The sequence below is a fragment of the Protopterus annectens genome, chromosome 13.part0 (assembly GCF_019279795.1).
Source record: "Protopterus annectens isolate FY-2018-M chromosome 13.part0, PAN1.0, whole genome shotgun sequence".
Classification (NCBI taxonomy): domain Eukaryota; kingdom Metazoa; phylum Chordata; order Ceratodontiformes; family Protopteridae; genus Protopterus; species Protopterus annectens.
Genome location: NC_056747.1, coordinates 776,684,271 through 776,704,352, shown reverse-complemented (window position 1 = coordinate 776,704,352; position 20,082 = coordinate 776,684,271). Strand labels below are relative to the sequence as shown.

General features: G+C 39.6%; 1 protein-coding gene across 6 annotated transcripts in view; it reads right to left on the bottom strand.

Moving 5' to 3' along the window:
• Positions 1-20,082, bottom strand: part of ABR (ABR activator of RhoGEF and GTPase) — a 2,680,879-nt gene that overhangs the window by 397,712 nt on the left and 2,263,085 nt on the right. For all 6 annotated transcript variants that reach the window (XM_044054480.1, XM_044054482.1, XM_044054481.1 and 3 more), the window contains one exon: positions 9,144-9,241. In XM_044054480.1, coding sequence (XP_043910415.1) covers positions 9,144-9,241 — 98 coding nt within the window. The remainder of the gene's footprint in view (positions 1-9,143; positions 9,242-20,082) is intronic.

Sequence of the window (20,082 nt, the reverse complement as noted above, 5' to 3'; positions counted from 1 at the left end):
AGGATCTATGCTAGGCCCTCTACTGTTTGGAATCTATTTCTCTGAGGTCCAGGTGAAAGTAAATGGCCTGTGGCTTACCAAAGTTAGGGTACATGGGTTTCTTATACAGCTAGGCTTGTAAAGGCTTTAGGGCCATTAGTCTAGTAACTTCCAATGAACCTATGAACTTAAAAGAGCAGTGGTGACAAAGAGAAATATAGCATTTGAATTTTTATCCCTGAGGTAATAATTTGTCATTTATCATAGCTTAGCTGCAGAGTGGTTTGCCACTGTTTCATGGTCACAGTGATATAGTTGATCAGTGTAGAGTTTATCTTACACATCTGCGCACACACTTTTATCCATAAATGTGGGTGCTGTTCAATGCTTTTTTGTTGTCTATCCATGACAAACATATTCCTCGTTTTACAATTCTCCATTATGACTTTATTTAACAACAAGTGATCCTTTGTTCCACATGACTTTCTTTTATTACCGTTTTGTTCCATTTCCATGATTGAATTTTCTTTTAAATGACTATAAACTCTGTTGGCATCAATTCCAGTATATAGTTTATACAGTGGATATAAAAAGTGTTTTTGTGATATATAAAAATGAGACCACAATCAATCATTTCAAAACTTTTCCCACCTTTAATGTGACTTATAACCTGTACAATTCAATTGAAAAACAAACAAATATGTTAGGGGGAAAATATAATGAATGCTGTAATTACATTAAACGGTGCTTCAACAAAGTATTAGTTTAACTGTGTGCACACTTATGCAACTAGCTTATTGTACGTTTTTTATTTTTTTTATATTTTTCCCCTAACAGATTTGTTTTTCAATTGAATTGTACAGGTTATAGGTCACATTAAAGGTGGGAAAAGTTTTTAAATGATTTATTGTGGTCTCATTTTTGTATATCACAAAAACCTAGCATTTTAACAGGAGTGTGTACACTTTTTATATCCAGTGTACATCGTCGGAAGGCAGGTTATTGGCCTATAGTTTTTAGGATAGCTTGTGGGTTCACTCTTAAAGAGGCACATCATTTTTCCTGTTGTTAACCAGGTTAGTATCAGTTTGAGATGCGCACGGAAATACTTCTTACTCAGTACTAAATCTTTTTGTAAAGATGTTGATACTTTTAGCCAGAAGTTAGGTACTGCATCTGAGCCTGGAGTTTTCCACTTAGCAGCTTTTCTTAATTTTCTTTCAATTTCTTTGGCATTACTTCATCCTCATTTCATATCCTGTACATATGAACTTCTGTTTTTTTTACTTCTATCTATTAAACATCTTTGTTATGGTCCACAGAGTCTTCATAGATATTGCTCAAAAATGTGTCTATTTCTTCCTTTTTTGGTGGGATTTCTATTCCTTTTGCCTTGTTTCCCAATTCTCTATAAAACATTTTGGGTCATCAATGAATTTCTTATTTTGTACTTTTCCATTATATTAAAAAAAAATCTTAATGAAGACCATGGTGACTGATGGGAAGTTTCTCACCTGAGTACAGACAGAGCAACCTGCTGTTTAGTATTTGATGAAAACCATATTCCTGCTGCAGTTGAAAGCTTTTTACACTGGATGGCACTGGATGGTAGCAGTTGTTTAACTGCTGTTTCCTATACCAACATCAAACAGAATTCATCACTGAAGCAGTGTGAATCTTTTACTAGCTATCTAATTTGCTGTTACTGATAAAGGGCCCTAACAAATGGCAGCATGCTGAAAAGGAAATTAACATTTTTTTTTCTGCCAAAGTTCACACTCTTAAATTGGTGGGTTCAAGCAAAAACAAACAAAACACTAGTTAGCAACAGTTACTTAGGAATTTGTACACTGAGTAGTGTAATTTACAACATTCAGATCTCATTTTATTTTCTTATCTGGCTTCTTAATGCTGTTATTTGCCTCTAGTCTCTGCCTGTAACCTGGCCAGTAACCCCAGCTTCAACCTGCCTCTCTCTCTCTGCCTGCATCTGGCCAGTAACCTCAGCTTCGACCATACTTACCTTCTGTGTAAATGTCCTATCTCCTAACAATAATAGGTTGGTTAAGGCTCCTTTGGGTGCCCAACCTTTGTATCTGCAGACCCTTATGATAATCTTAGTTCATACTTAATAAAGCAGTGGTTCTGCAAGTGGTAATCTGCCTGCACAGTTAGTATCGCCACTTCTACAGTATTTGTCTCCTGACAGAAATGCAGATGACTATGTACACCTAGTTACAGAGGAGATGCAATACCTCAAGCCTGCACATCAATAGTGACATTCAAAAAATGTGTGTTATGCAAATATGTTTTATGCAATTAAGCACAACTAAATAAGACCATCTACAATTCAGAAAACCCAGGTATACTCAAAGTAAACAGCTTGCTATTCAATGCAAGTAAAGTCTGCTCTGTGTCACCTGGGGACTTTATAAGTATTTAAAAAAAAAATTAAATGGCAAGTTCATACCTCTCAAACATCCAGATTTTCACAAAATGTTTAAGTCCCTTATGTATTTTTGGTCTGCTCCTTAAAAAAAATGTGTGGTTTTCTGGGAAATCACTGAGGATTGAAGTCACTAAATAACAGCATACAATTGAGTTTCAACCTTTAACTTTCATAAAATGCATTATGCTAATAACTTTCTATATTTATAAGAGCAATATGTAAAATTTGTCCCCGATTTTTTTTGTCCAGCATTATTTTTTGCTTTGTCTAGATTTCTTGTATGTTAAGCTTTAGAGGCACGGGCAAGTTAATAATGCTGAATCGTAGGTAAAGTTAAGTGCTGCACACCAAGAATCACATTAATAAATGATTGTGTACAAAGTGCATCTCGAACAATGATATGCTGCTTCTGCTGCTATAGCAAGTATCATGGAGTGAATGACTTTATTTATTTTTTACGGTACGTTTTTTGCAGCCATTTCCTGATATCACTTTATAATTTTTTTCCATAGTCTGATATAACTCCAACACACTGTTGCAAGTGAAGATCTCAGGACAGTTGTGTTAAACCACCTTCTGGCTTAGTGTAGAATGCCAAAGACCCCAATAAATAATGATAAATTATTCATAATAATAATTTATTTTATTTTACATTTGTTGTCCGGGCAAGTGTAACTGGATACATGTCCATTTTCAGTAGAGGCCCGGGGAGATAAGCTCTAAAAACACACAATTACAAAAATGTTGGCAAAGTACAACAATGTAATAAATGATAATGGTAAAATACCTTACCTACTAACAATCTTAGTACAAACACTAAATAAAACTTTATGCATTAGTATGATGTTTCTTTATACTTTAGCTTAAATTACAAGGTCATGGACTCTGGTTATAAAGGAGAAAGACTGGAGTTAACACACAAGAGTTAAAGAAGAGCAGCATCCAGTAAATAAAAAGATGGTGAGCTAGCCGGGGTTAGTACAGGGGCATAACCAATGTCTTCTAAGGTATAGTTTCAGGTTATATTTGAAGAGTGATGTTGAAGACGGTGATAAAAGTTAACAGGGGAGTAGGTTCCAGTTTTTCCCAACAGTGTTAGAGAACAGAGAGTCTCCTGCCAAGTTGTTGGATTTACTTGCGCAAACAAGTAATTTATTTGATGAGCGTAAGTTTTTAAGATTTTTGTAAGGGGTAATAAGGCTAGAGAGTATTGGTAGGTTGGTAAAGGGTCTTATAGGCAACAGTAAGCTGGTGAAATTGAAGCTGATTTTGTAGCTCTAGCCATCCAAGCTGCTTTAGACTAAGACAATGGTGGGTTCTAAATGGAGTGCCAGTGGCAAATCTAGCAATATTATTGTAGGAGATTGCCAGTTTGTTGAGGTTATTTTTTGACAGATTAGTATATGTAGGTGAAGCATAGAGGAGTGTGGAGATTAAATGAGTGCGGGCTACAGTGGTTCTAGCTAATGGTGTAAGGTACGGTTTGATTCTATACAGGGACCCCAGTTTCTTATTGACTGTTTTTATTGTGTTGTTAATATGAGTGTCAAAATTAAGGTTGCAGTCTATTGTTATTCCTAAGAGTTTGGTGGTTGGGTCAAGTGATATGAGAGCGCCATTATTAAACGTGACTGTAAAATCTACTGGGGTTGACTTCCGGGTAGGAGTGAAGAGTAAAAGTTTTGTTTTTTTGGGGTTCAAGAGGAGGCAGCGCTGTAAAAAACATTTTTCAACTATATCAAATGCCTTTTGGGTTAGGGACTGTAGTTCAGATGGTGAATTAGCTGAGCATATTATTGTGGAGTCATCTGCATATTGTATACATGTAGCTTGAGGAACTGCTGAGTGTAGGTCATTAATGAAAATAGAGAATAGTAGCGGGCCTAATATGGAGCCTTGAGGGACACCTAGGTTAATGGGGAGGTGAGTAGATAGATTATTATCCCATAGCATAGCCTGCTGTCTATTGTCTAAGTAAGACTGGAACCATTTTATAGGCAGTGCATCAAGTGAGAGGGATTTGAGTATATCTGTATGTAGTTGGTGGTTAATCATATCGAAAGCTTTAGAAAGACTGATAAAGAGTGCAGAGGAAAGAATGTTAATGTTGCGGTTTTTGTTTATGCAGTCTGTAAAGGATAAGAGGGCAGTGGTGGTACTATGGAATGGCCTAAATCCATGTTGACAGTTAGCAAGTAAGTTATTTTGGATTAGGTGGTGTAATAGTTGCCTATGGATGCACTTTTCCATTATTTTTGCCAATGGAGAAAGTAAGGCTATGGGACGATAGTTTGAAAATTCATTTGAGTTACCACCTTTATGTAGGGGGATAATGTGAGAGATTTTCCAGACAGTTGGGTGGTACCTTCAGTTATGGCTCTGTTAATCAGTATGGAAATGGGATAGGCTATGACTTTAGCTGCTTTTTGCAGGTATTCTGCAGGTAGTTAGTCAGCTGAGGGGGTGGTTGGTTTTAGTTTTTGGAGAAGGGTGCAGATGAGAGGAGTTGGAACTGATTGCAACTGAAATGAAGGGAGTGAGCTAGTAGTGGAAGTTGGCAGAGTTGAGCTGTCTAGGGACAGTTGATTGGCAAGAGATTGGATGGCTTCTGTGAAAAAGGTACTGAAGGCTTTGGTGGTTTGAGTGGGATTCTCAAGGTTAGTGCCTTGTGGGTTTGGTGAAATGGATTGGCCTGGGTGTAGAAGTCTGTCAATGCTTGCCCAAAACTTTTGTGGTTTATTTTGGTGAGTTTGTTGGAGTTGGAAGTAGAAGTTATTTTTGTCTAAGAGAATAGCTTTTTTGTATTATTTCTCAGTTGTCTAAATATTTGTTGGTCTATTGAGTCTTTAGCAGTATGCCATTTAGCCCAGGATTTGTTTCTAAAAATAATTTTTTGCTTGGTTTCTTTTGTGAGCCATGGGGCAGGTTTAGTCTTATGTCTGATAGAGTGTGTTGGTGCATGGTGGTGTAGGACGGCTAAGAATTTGGAATGAAAGATTTTACTGCTTCATCAAGAGGGAGGTATTTTACTGGTGACCAATTACATGCCTTAAGTTCACTTTGGAAAAGTTCAGGGTTAAAATGTTTTTTGGTTCGTATTGCCCTGAATGTGCTTGTACAGGTAATATTGATCTTATGCCTGATAATAAAGATCATTGAGTGGTCACTTAAATACTCTGGGAGGGTCCCTACTTTGTATTTTGATTAGGATTATTTGTGAGAATCCAATCTAAGGTACTTTTTTATTATTGGGCTTGTTAATCCTGGTTGGAGAGGTAATAGTTTGAGAAAAGCCAAATAGGTTAATATGGATAGTAGGATGTTCAGTACTACAGCACTTCCAGTCAATATTAAAGTCACCAGGAACTATAGTTTCTTGTGGGAGATTTACAGAAAGCCAGCTAAGGATATTTTCAAGGGTGTTTATGTTATTACCTGGAGGAAGGTAGATACAGATGATATATATGGATTTACAGGTATTGAGCTGAATCTTAGAAATAAGGATTTTGGCATTATTGTCTAGAGGTGGGTTAAGGTCTGAAGAAGTGACTTGTAACCCTGCTTTGTAAAGGATTGCTAACCTACCTCCCTTCTTGGTTGTGTGGTCTAGTCTCAGGATATTATAACCAGGTGGGATGACTTCATTATCTTTAGTTGCAGGTTTTAACCATGTTTCTGTTAGACATAGGATTTCAAATAAATGGACATCTAGAAGAGCGTGGAGGTGGGCAACTTTATTGTTAATGCTACATATATTGAGATGTGATATAAAGAGTGAGTTTGAAGGTCTAGTAGGGGTTTGTGTACTAGAGAGGTTAGGGCTATGGAGTTCAGTGGTATGAGTATTTTGTGGGCCGGGGTTTGGATGAATGTCTCCATCAAGTAAGGAGTGGAGTTGTATTCTACATATAGGATTTAGAAGGTTGCAATATTGGAACAGAGATTTCCTAGCTTTTAGATTGTTATACCTGATGTGGGCCAGTCTATGATACTTAGCTAGTAGGAAGCTGGGTCGGAATGTAATGTTAATGTGGTTATGGGAAATAGCTAGTGTTGGTATGGCAGTATGTTTGGAGGGGTAATGAAGTTGTGGTTGTATTGGATGTTCATAGGAGGTTAGCAGGTAGGCTATAGTTAGAGGAGGTAAGAGTGAAACCAAGAGTAATAGCTTTATGTGTAATGGGGTAGGTAATGAAGGCACAGTGATGATTTAGTTTAAGGTCCTATGTGGGAAGTAATGAAATATTCTAAAGAGGTAGAGTAAGGTAAAAAGAAGGGTTGGGAATATTAACGAGGTTGACTGGCTAAAAGGAGATGGGGGTGTGATTTATAGGTATAAATGTAAGAGCACTAGGGGCGGGTCGGAATTGGGGGTAGGGTACGAGAGCGGAGTGAGTCCAAAGGGAGAACGGAGCGGGTAGAGCCAGCCGCGGAGTGGAGTAGCTAGTAAGAACCAATCAGTTACACAGTGAGGTTGTACACGAAGAAAGCTTACAGTAGGTAAGTTGCACCCTCTCTGTCAACTTTGTTTGAAGAAATAATACGAAAATTGTGCTTCCACTTCAGCTTTTAAGTGGACAATGTAACTGTTATAGCAACAAATTTGCCTGTCTCTAGTACTGTGGTGGACTTTTAAGTGGTATAGAGTCAGTCATCTATCTTTCCTTCTACATAGGTTTCCTTCCTATGTCTATTATGGGGAGAGACTACACAGTTTTAATGTTTGAAATGGGGTTCCTGGAATTGGCTTAACAAGTGGAGTTGTAACCCGCAGCTGGGATTTGTATGTAACAAAAGTAATTATGCTCTGTCTCCACCTAGTGGCAAAGGTGGAGAATTGCAGTAGGTGTAGTTAAACTAGTTTAAAGTAGAAATGCCAGATTGGGGGGGGGTAGGTCCGTGGGTGTGCTGACCCTTTACAAATATGACTTGAGAGGAATACACACAAGATAATAAAAATAAAATAAAAATAAAATAAAATAATTACAGAACTGTAGGCTATCACCTACACTGTAAGGCTGAAAGAAGACACAACTAGGTAGTCCACGCCTGGGAATTCTGTTGGGGTATTCTTTTGTATTGCTATTTGCAGGTGGGGGGACAGCCTGAGTATCTGTACAAGGCTTTCAAGCTGAAAAACGAGAAAATAAAAGTTTAGGTTAAGAATGGTCAAAAGGGTCTTGGCAGAACAGAGAGGAGGCTAAGGGAGTAAAGTGTAATAGTAATAAATTACTCATTCAAGTCCCCAATAAATTACTCATTCGCTTGTAACCATCTCTGTGAAACATAACTTGCAAGTCTCATTCAATGTTGTCTTTCTGTGGTGAAGCACAGCAAGCCACAACAATGATTTAGACAAAGTACTTTGCAATTCACAGACATGTTAGCTATGACAGGGTAAGACCTCATTATTGGCAAATTTGCATGTCTCTAAATCCCAGTTATTACTGCCACATGCAGATCATTGCTAATCTGCATACTGTGGTAGTAAACTGCTGCTTGTGTAGGCAACAGCACTCTACCCACAGCCACTCTTACACATGCACAAGTACAGATTCAACTAACACAAATCATAGCCCCCAAACCTGTCCCCCTGACCTATCCGCTCTTCCGTGCCCCCCCCAATCACCATAATAGTTTAAGTGCCATTATGGCAGACTTATAGTTGCCCAGGTGGCTACTGTGCCCCTCCCCATACCATAATAGTGTATGTGCTATTACAGCACATTTCTAAAATCCCTGGTGTCTAGTGATTCCCCCCAAGCCCCTAATCAATGTAGTGATGTGTGTGTCATTATGAAATTTTAGTTAAACCTGCTAGTTTTTCCCTCCATCCCCTGATCCCTGTACTGATGCTGGAGCTCAAAAAGCAGTTAAGTTACATGTATGCTTAGTGACTAGTGTTTCCTCCCCCCTCCCCCTGATCCCTGATGCATTATCCCTGATGTCTGCTGGATCCCTCCACCTCCTGATCCCTGCACCACTGTTGTTGTAGGTGGTTTTACACAACCAAAACCATGACATGGTGGGGACAGCTGAATGATTTCTTGAATCGCTCATTGTGGAGATATCTTCCACAAGGTGGTTCAGAGGGATAGAGCACATGGCTAATTGGTATATACCTATCTCCCGGACTGCATCATTACTATTCTGTATGGCCTTGGGACCAACCCCACATGATACTTCATGACTTCATGTTACAGTACAGTGCAGCACCATTTTAGGGCAGCCAGATGCTGAATATCAAAAGGGTGCTGCGACACATACACAGAGGTGCACATGGTGTAGTACCTTCATGAATCCTCCCCCTGCAAAAAAAAAATAAAAAAATGTCTTTTCAGTGGGCAAGCTCTCCTACATCCCATACCTGAAAAACTCAATATATACTTACGCCAATAAATTTCCTTAATCCCATGTCTACCCTTCTCATTGACACACACACACACACACACACACACACACACACACACACACACACACACACACACACTTCCTCTCATACTTACATGCACACACATACACGCACAGCTAAAAGGAGGTGCAAACACTTAAATGTAGATCAACAGAGAAGGCATACACTTCGTAGTCAGTTCACAACATCCTGTCACTACAGAATGTGAGCTTTGGCATCACTGACTAAAATGCAATCATTTAACAACTGTGGCAGTACATTACCACTCAGCTGATGGCGTACTACAAGTACTCTATTGCTTACCTCATTCCACTGAGGCTCTGTGGTATCTCGAAAAACTCGCGTTTTTGCTTTGCTGACAAAATAACCAAAAGAATCCACTTCTAGTGTACAGTATAGGTCTGCAAAAAAACGAAGGATAAAAAAGCAGGACTTCAATTAAACAGCATGACAGAAAAGTACATGTAGCAAAAATTACTATATTAAGTTAACAGTAAGTATATAAGAGCCAATGCACAACAGAGAAAGTAATGGTATGGATGTGTGAAACAGACGATTGATATAATATTATAAGTGGACAAGCTTAATCTTCAGCATTTATCTTACTGGATTATTTATTCTAACATGACCTTCATGTAAGTGTAACTTGGCATATAGGCACATGACGTCTCTAAAATGGGGAATCTTCACTCTGGAAACCTACAAACTACTTCCTGCAGAAACTGGCAAAAAGAAATTGCTTTACCCTTATAAGCACTAGCTTACAGAATTAGACACTTCAAAAAGAAGTTTCAAAAAGGTATACTGCAAAATTAATTCTTGTAAAAAGTACACAAAATGCACTGAGAGGTGCATCCATGTTTACAGAGATGCACACTGTTAACAGATTAGGTGAAATAACTTTTGTAAAATATGAAAAAGTATGTGAAGATTGGGGGTATACACTTCTATGCAGACTTTTTTCAGTTGAATATTCTACTTTCCTTGATTGATGCATTTCTTTGTTGCGATCATCAGACAGGGAAAGTGCAAAGACTAGCAGAATACAAATCCTTCTCATGTTAATGTACTCTTGACTGTGGTAGCAGCACCGAGAACAACATTTTTAAACACATCTGACAATAATACTGCTCTGTCTTAGGCTATATGTCTTTGTTTGCTTAAAAAGGTCTGGGCAAGTTGATGCTGCACAGCTTAAGACAAAATGCTTGTTTAAGTGTAATCACTTCCAAAAAAAAAAAAAAAACACGAAATGCAACGACATTATTAATGTCAGGGTTTCTGGCACTCCTCCAGGACTTGGACTAAAGCCTTGGCTGCTCTGAAACAGCTACAAATATAATTAATGCTGCGTGTTTGTCTTTCAAGTGATGTTCCATTTACTTCCAACAGTATAAACCAGCAAAACAGAATTACCTTAGTGAAGATGATTGCCTCATAAATTTACTAGAGCTTGTAACTGAAGTATCCCAACCCGATTCACATCTGTGGAGTTGTGGAAGGTTTAGAACAGTTTCACTTAAACTGTGGCTATGAACTCACAGGTGGCCTTTTTAAAATAAAAAAGGCTGGCTAGTCTAAACTAATATGACCCTTGACATACTGGCCTAATCAGTAACCAAATGAACTTTTAACTGCAGTGTGTTCCAGTAGTGGGAGTATTCTGCTGGAGACAGGCATGGAAAATAGTAGGCCTCACATCTGTATTAATCACACCAAGACCAGACATTATGGACCCCACTGGATTACATACGGACAGAGGGTACCCTGTCAGATGCAGCTTCCAGGCTCATCAAGAAGAATTTAAGAATTCACTCCAGACATCGGTATTAACTAGTTGGTGGGGGTGGGGGGCTACTATGTAAACTACTTTTGGCATTTCATACTACATGCAAAAGAACACTAGTTGCAAGTACCTTACATATTTTCCAATGCATTTTTTTTGTCAGGAGTCCATAAAAGTGTTGTGGCAAAAGGCAAACATACATTTCCTTACAAACAGAAAATGAGTCCGTAAGCACACTGCTGCTTAGTGCCCAAAGCCCTGCAGTCCGAACTTCAAGGGAACACAGCCAGTTTTCCTAACCCAGTGACAAACTAAGGACCACAACAGTCACCAAGCAAAAATGTATGTTTCTGATGAAAACTTTGTGACTGTACAGACTGAAAAAGATCTCCAAAGTTTTCAAGCCTAATAAACAGAAAAAATATAAGTTTAAGAAACTTCTGTCAGACTGGACTGGTATGTTTGTCTGCATGTATGTGTATGTGTGTGTGTGTGTGTGTGTGGAGGTGGTTGGGGGGTGAGGTTTACAAATTAAAAATCTTTCATAATTACATCAGTATGCACCTCTTTTCTTGCAGGAGTCAAACTGCGTATATAATAATGGAAAAGGTCAAAGGGCATAATCCAGCAGCAGTTCCAACAGTTACGCAGCATAATGTCTGATGAAGTCGATCTTGATTTACCTGCTACACAGGAGCTTTACTGCCTGGGTCTCCTCTAAAACAAGTCTCATGCAGTAGGGCTGACCTGCTTAACAAAATATTAATGAAATAAATAAATGTCACATGCCTGCTGCAATTCTTGTCCCAGAAGTGAGGTAATGAAAAATGACAGTTAACCTGCTCCCCCTTCAGGGCATGAAAAGGCAGCAGAGTCACAAAAAAGTGTTGACTGGTGCAGAACTTTGGAAATTGTGATAGCCTTAGTTAAATACACTCTACTTGCCCTTGGGCCTTATAACCCAATCTTGGATTGTGCATGCATTGTGACAGAAAAGGGGAGAAGTAACCCTATGCTGAGCACAATAAGTTGACAAACAGAATGAACTGCTCTGCCCTCTACCACAGTAGTACGGCAATGCCATTCAGGTCATGTTTGAAATTATGTCCCATTCCTCTCAAAAATGAGTTACATGATTCTGGATTTTAATCATCAGAGAATCTGGTAAGGTAAAGCCAACAGAGACAATTAGAATGGACACCCACACTGACAGTTCAGCTCACAGCATTATTAGTTACACACAGCCACATTTACTGCCTGCTGACAACACCAAAACCAAAGTACCTGTTAGGTAGCCTCCAGCACATATTTATGAAGCCTGTAAACTGGGAAGGCAAGTGGCAGATGGGGTTCACTGAAGAAATGTCCAAGGTTATGCACTTTAGTAGTGATGCTGGGGGATCAAGGGGTGACTTGCATATAAGGAAGAGTGCTCCTATAAAGGACAATGAGACATATGTGGGCATTGGTCTCTGGCTGAAGCAAGCATAGACTGCTGAATAAAACCAGCATACTGCCAAAGACATGGACAACAGATATAGTTGTCATCCTTCCATTACTCAAGAAACTGGTGAGGTCTCATATGCCATACTACATTTAGTTCTGGAGGCCATATGAGAAAGGGATATTGAACTTTTTTATAGTGTATAAAACAGGGGTTGCCAGGAAGAATGGAAAAACAAGGGTATGTAAAGTAGAAAGAAAGACTTAGATGACACAGAATGTAAACAATGAGGACAGAAGTTAAGGGAGAGAAAAGATATGGCTGCCCCACATAGCTGGGATCACACAACCGAAAAGGAAGGACAGGATAAGGGAAGAGTCAGGGGCTTTGATGGTAGCTAAAGACAAAGGGAATTTAACTTAGAATGGCATAATGAAATACTATTCCACAGATAGGGTGGTGGGGACTTGGAATTTATTCCTGGAAATAGTGATGGAATATTTATACAGAGGGGGTTTAGATGTACATACTGAGAGAGATCTGTTAAAGCCTAGCTATAATGCTCAGGAGAAGTTCACAAACCAAAAACCATCTTCCTTAAACACCTACTTATGCTCTTGCATGCTAAAAGAACTAATATATGATGTAATGTTATATATCCTGCGCATACAGTTCTCAGATTTCTCTAATATGAAACCTGTCATTCTTAAGACATGGGTGAGCACAGACAAGCAGTACGAATCTCATCGTCTCAGAGAGTTAAGAGATTATGTTATCATACTGGAGAAGATATATAGTTTCCTTCACTAGTCAGTATTCAAGGCATACTGTCAGGAAGACCACACTAAACATACGCCTATTGAAAACAGGAGAGGAAATGCAAGTCTGAAGTACAACTACTCAGGCCCTGTAATTTACAACCAGAGTGTGTTGCGAAACACAGGTTAACAGAAGGGGCTCAGGATACACAGAACATGTGAAAGAAAAATTTAGTAATGATTTAAGTGGAGGATAATTCAGTCTGCCATACAGGCATAATAAAATATAAGTAAGCTATGACACCACAGTCAGCACAAGAAACTCTGGCAATGTGTGGTCCATCACATGCAGTTCACATTCACTTTCTCAGAGATGGAAGGGACTGGAGGCATACCTCTCAACTGTACAGATTTTCACAGAATGTTCAGATTTTTGCATCACATTTTTGGTCTGTTTTTCATAAAATTGTTGTTTTCTGGCAAATTAGTTGCAAATTATTAAAGATTAAAGTTAAAAATGAATGACTGACATTTGAGTTTCAGACTTCATCCCATTCAGAAAATTAATTCTAATGTAAAACCTGTTATTCTATCAACTTTCTATTTTTGTAAGAGCAATATTTAAAAATTGGGCCTTTGTCCAGATTTCTTGGTCTAAGAGGTTGAGAGGTATGACTGGAGGTTAGACACTGTTAAACTAAAGAAAAGGTGGATCAGAGAAGGCATCATAAAGGGTATAGGTTATGGCTGCTTCAGAAAGCACAGAAAGCTAAGACCCCAGGTCTTGGCATGTCTACCATAACTACCTGAAATAAGACATTTACTTCCTCAAAAAATTATATAAACGGTTAGAGGAGGCAACAGCTATTTTTTCATGAGCACTACTGTATTCATTCTGACACTAAACCCATACAGAACTACTGCTGCTCTTTTAGTTGAAGCCACTGATTCCATTACCACAGGCCACTGTTTTACAAAGAATACGGATAGTAAAGTTAGGTACCAGAAATTTTTAGAAATGGGAGGGAACCCTATGGCTGACAATTGACAGTCCTTACAGTGTTACCTATCAGTGGCTGTAAAGGGACTAACACCAAAATAATACACGCTTGGTGTCCTGTCTGAAAACATACAGCTGGCCCTATACCACTAAGTTGTGAAAAGCAATGCAGCTCAAGTGCATCTGGGTTACATTTTTATAACCCAGGAAGCCTTGAAAGAAAATAAAAATGAATGTTTTATGGGTCTTAAAAGGGAGCGAACAACATTAAAATCATGAGGGGGTTAATTTGAGAAGTAGTGTTAGTCCCAGAGAAGACATTACTGAAATACTTCATCAGCTTTGCTTATACTACCCTGAACATGACAGTATTTCAGGAAGTGGGATTACAAGTGAGAAGGTGCTAACAAAAAAAACTTGTTGGTGTGGGGTTGAAATCTCCAGAAACTGATGTCCTCATAGCATATGACCTCTAATCTACTAGGCCGTCACCAGCTCCAGAAGCAGTCACTGGCGGATGGACTGTTGGAACTACAATGCCAGAGAAGTCTAGTATTAGTAGACATTTCACTGGTTCAGAAAAATGAGTCCAACAATTTGTTAATTACCTTGGATTAACCCTATAGAAAAGAAAATGGCAGCCACACTCATTCTACGCGATGACACATGACCTAGTAGAGCCTTGGAAGCTGAAACAATGAAGACAAAAATGTGCACGGTCTGTCAGAAAAGCTGACAAATTATGATGTAATTTAGACCAATCATATTTGTCCCCTTGTGATGATGCTTCTCCCAATTACTGAAGGCTTGAATGAAGAAGATAATTTAGAAGGAACTACATCAAACTATTGGCCTCTGAAGGATTCAACAAGAACTATATCACAGTACTGGCCTCTGAAGGATTCAACAAGAACTTTATCACAGGGGTCTACATCACTTCATCAAATACGTGAATATCTTTCTTTTAATAGCTAGGAGATGATGTCTGAAAGCATTTAAGTTGTTTTCTTCACCTGGCACAGGAAAAATATGAGACATACATACAGCACTTAGTGGGAGTCGAAGCCCAGGCTGTATCATGCATTCTAGCATGGATAACCTTCATTGCAGGTTAATTCACGCCTATGAGTTTGGCTGTGAATCTGGCACAATTGTTCCTATTAGGAGGGTTAAAGGTCATTATCTGAAGATGTACATATTTTTGTGTGTTAATATAGATTAATAGGTTTTGGAGATGTTGTGGAGGTGAGTTTTTTTGTTTTGAGGGTATTCATTACAACAAGAAGTAAAAACAAGCTGCCATGGTGGACATCCAGCATCAACAAACATTACAATAAATGCAAAAAGTTGCTGTCCAACAAAACAAAGGTGAGACCCAGCAAATGAAAAGCACCCTCCTCAGCCTCAACAGGCAAATAAGACAACATGTCAAATCCTCTAAGGGCCTCTTTGAGAAAAACTTAGCTAACACAGCCAAGGAGAACCCTAAGGCCATTTACAGCTACGTATGCAGCCTAAAAGTTAGAACCCAAGCATGTGCAGAACTAGTGACCAATAGTATCACACACATTGACCCCACAGAGATAGCAAACCTGCTAGCGGATAGGTTTGGTGAAAATATCACCCCCCTACTCTCTCCAGACCTATCACAAAACTTGCCCCAAACTTACACCTGATCCTACGCATCTGAAGAACAGGTCATGAAACCCTTGTCCAAGGCAAAAAAACACAGCCTCTATGGGACCAGACGGCATCCCAGGCTGTCTTCTAAACAGGCTAAAACTGAACTAGCATCACCATTATGTACCCTTTTCAACTAATCTAACCACAGGCTTTGTTCCTGCAGAATGGAGAACAGCAACAGTTATTCCCCTCCACAATGATGGCCTAGCAACAGACCCGGGAATTATAGACCCATAAGCCTGACCAATCTCATCTGTAAGACCACGGACCGTATCATTATGGACTTCATAAATATATAGGCGACCTCCAAATCCTGGATCCTACACAATTCAGGTTTGTCAAGGGCAGATCATGCCTGTTAAATCTGGTGGACTATTTTGAAAATGTGACCAGGGCCACTGATGAGGGCAAATCTCTGCACACAGCATACCTCGACTTGGCAAAGGCTTTCAACACAATCCCAAATTACTGATAAACTTAACAAACTGAATGTAGTGGAGGAGCTCAAAAAGAATTTACATATTATTTCCCAAGGTACAAAATTAGGCTAGGCAAGACAGAAATTACATTTCACAGGAACAAGCACATTTAATTGAAAGCTTTCATATGCATACAATAACTATTTCAGATCAAGCGGCAATAACAACTAAAATGGAAATGCAGGGTAAGAAAATAAAAATGAGACATTGGTGCTTCCTCACTTATCTGCTAAAGAGAAAGACATTTAAGGAATGGGCAGTGGAAATTATTTGGGAGTTATTATAGAAGATACATGACTAGCCATATTCATCCTGAGTTGCCCCAATTGTCGGTGGTTAGGTTTGTGAAGTTTACAGAGGTAAAGGTTTATGATAATTAATTCCGACTTCCTCTGTTCAGGAGGGATATGGGCACCACCCCAGGAGTGAATTTGCGGTCACCCATCCATTGATCTAGGGTGCATTTGAAGAAGGTCAGGGAGGGGCTCTGTTTTATGTGAATAAGAAGCTTGCTCCAGAGAAGTGGTAGTCTCTGGGAGATGTACCTCTCTCTCCAGCATGACCTGTTCATGTCAGAGGCTAGGTTAAGATCCCTGGAGCGAGTGACCCTCCTGCAGTTTTATTTACAAATGTGTAGCACTTCCATCTGGGCAGGGTCAGAGACTGCCCTGCAAGTCATGCGCAGGTCACCCCTTAGCAGCCTGCAGGCGACGGAATACAGTGACAGGGCTTTCAATCTTTCCGCATAAGACTTTTTTTTTTTGCACCCTGTAATTTCTTGGTATGAAACCTCTATGGTGTCTCCAATTGTTACAGAGGTCTGGTGAGGTACATGCAAAAGGCAGCATTGCACTCAATTACTGGTCTTATGAGGGTTAAGTATAATGGAATTATAACAGCCTTAGATCTAGATGCGATGCGTTTATTTATAAGATATGCCACGCAGAAGGATTTTCTTACTACTGTAGCGGTCAAAGTTCAGATTGCTATCAACCTGAGTACCCAGATTATGTACCGGTAGGTCTACACTTATAGGGGGTGCTATCTATAATGTAATTACCAGGGATGTCGGATTTCCCAAAGGGAATAATAATGCTTTTTTTTTTTTTTTTGCATTTAGCTTTAATCCATGGCTTTGGCACCAATCATTTGTCTGCTTTAACCCTGTCTGTAGTATATTAACAATTCTGGGGACTCAATGACTGCTCTCAATTTGCAGTCGTCAGCAAACTTGGTCAGCTACAGACCGTTTAAGTTTACCTGGACATCTGAAAAATAAATTCAGAACAGTAAGGGACCCAGTACAGAACCCTGTGGTATGCCATTGGTAACTGGTCTTTTTCTAGAGGTGAAGTCATCCACTTTGATAGTATGTGTCCTGTCGGTGGGCCAGTTGGCTATCCATCTGATAATGCAGGGGTTAATTCACAACTGGGAGAGTTTCTCTATAATATCTGAGTGTGAGATTGTGTCAAATGCCTTGGCTAGGTCAAGACAGGTGGTATGCATTGTCTTTCCCTCATCCAGGGCCTTGGTGACTTTCTTGAAGAAGTCAGCCATGTTTAACATGAATGATCTACCGTCAATGAATCCGAACTGTGTTGGGTCCAGAGTTTGGAGATTAACTATGTCCTTATTAACAAGGCCATAATGATGCTTTCCATGGCATTGCAGATGAGGCTAGTCAAGCTTATGGGTCTATAATTCCCAGGATCGGTTGATGGTCCCCCTTTGTCCACAGGGATTACTGTTGCTGTCCTCCATTCTGCCAGAAAATAGCTGTGGTTAAACAGGAATCCAAGTGGGTCTGCTAGGTCATGTTTTAAGTTGTTTAAAGGGCAATATGGGATGTTGTCTGGTCCTACTGTTCTCTCTTAAGATACTAGGCTGAGGAATGATGGCATGTTACACTTTAGGGGATGACTGGAGGGGACAGGGGGGTGAATTTTGCTTCAAATCTGTCAGCTAGCAGGTTGGCCATTACCTCCAGTTGAGTATGGGGGATGCCATCCACAACCAGTTTAGTGCATAGCTGGGTATTCTCTTTTAGATTTTTGGATGTAGTTAACGAATGCCTTGTGATTATCCTTAGATAGGGAGGCTATTTTGTGATTAGCTTTGTAGGAGCTTGTAAGATTTCTAATTTGTTTGTTTATGCTAGAGAGGGATTTCTTCCTCTGCTGAGCCAGTTCCCTCTTCTTCTTGGACATTAGTTTCTTTTTCTTGTTGTATAGCCTGTTTATACTAGGGGTCCATCCGGGTGGCTTTTTTTTTCATCAAGACCTGGTTTTAATCTGGTCAGGTACAGATGATTCTATACACCTGCATAACTAATTATACAGAGCATTGGTGTATACCTCTGCATAGGAGTCTGAGTTATCTGCATTTGAGGGGCTTTAAAACTTCTTATATCATCACTTAGTAGGAGGTAATTTGTTTTAGAAAAATTCTTAAGCATTTTTAAGCTTGATGCTCTCCCATGTTAATGAGTAGTATGTTCAGGACATTTCAGGCTCTTGTGGGTGTACTGACTAGTTGTTATAGAACATTTGCATTGACAATGTCCAAGTACCTCTGAACCAGCATGTTTGTGGTCATGTATCTTTCCCGGTCGATGGTAGGATAATTAAAATCACCCATGAGTAAGGTGTTGGGCTGTATGGCAAGTGAATCCAGTAAGTTCAGATATGTGGTATGCTTTTCCTGTTTCATGGTGTGGGACCTATGGGCTTTGCTGATATTCACTTGGACATGGAGCAGCTCGAGAGACTTATACTGTTTGACCAGTCTCAAGGCGTACTTATCCTCAATGAAAATGGATACAGCTCCTCCTCTGGTTCTTTCATGCTCAGTTTGTGGTATGAATGTATGGAAGGCATTGTAGCCCTGCATGGCCAGGGTGTTTTCTACACCTTTGAACCATGTCTCAGTAACTACACAGTAGTCAGCACTTTCCAAGGTGAGGAGTGCTTCCAGGGAGTGCAGTTTCTTGTTTAAACTCCTATTATTAAGCAGCAGTACCTTGAGTTATCTAGAGAGAATTTTGTTATTTTTAGGAGGTTGGTTATTTTGACACTGCCTAAAAAAGGCACAATATTGGTAGCTGATGCCTTTGCCTGTGTCCAAAAGCCTAGAGGAGACAGATGCAGACCATCTCTGGCAAAGCAGCATGGCCTGCTGACCATGCCTTCCCTGGCTAACAGATACTGGACACCCTTGGACTGAGACCAGAAGCTAAGCTGATTGTTAAAGTCAATAATTTTTTGTTTGTATTGTGGCATCATCCTTGGACAAGGCAGAATGCTGCTTAAGGCTAAGTATATACCTGCCTGTGACACAATCTGAGAGCTCAGTCATGTCTCTGTTCACATAGTGCAATGACATACATCTCAAGTCATTCACCCCCACATGGACTATGATGGAGTCATACCGGTACTTGTGGCTAAGTGAGTTGAGAGCTTGAGTAGCTTGACGGATCCTGGTACCTGTCAGGCAGCTAACCGTAACCTGCTCCTTTATCCAGCCTGGTGAGGGGAACATCTGTGTGTCTCACAATGGAGTCACCTATGACCAATACATTAGATTTTGTGGTATTACACCTTATGGTCTTATTTGTTGAAACACTGGTGTGCATGTTATTATGTGCTGTGGTTGTTTTTTTAATTGTGTGTAAGTGGTTTCCATTTGGTAGGCCTCTGATCTTTAAGTTACTAGTGAGTACCTCTGCATATGTGGGTTTACCTGTCGTGTCTTTATTTAGTGTGGGAAGTGTATGTGTGCCGACAACCTGTTTAGCATTCAATTGTCCTTATGTGAGAGTCTTGCCTCCAATTTCAAAGTGTAACTACATCTCTCACATAAACTGTTTGTTTCAGAAGTAAGTGGTTATCAGTATACATGAGACAAATGCTACACTGCCTCAGGATGCCTGTGTCTATCACTCTGGCCAGGGAGATGATAGAAAACTACCTGTCTTTGATAGCAGACTCTTACTGTATATTTTATTAGGCAGAAGGATGGGTTAATTTGACATGACTGTGCTAGGGAGTGGGATAAAATTAAAGTGGAGTTTAAAAATAGGGCGAAAATAAA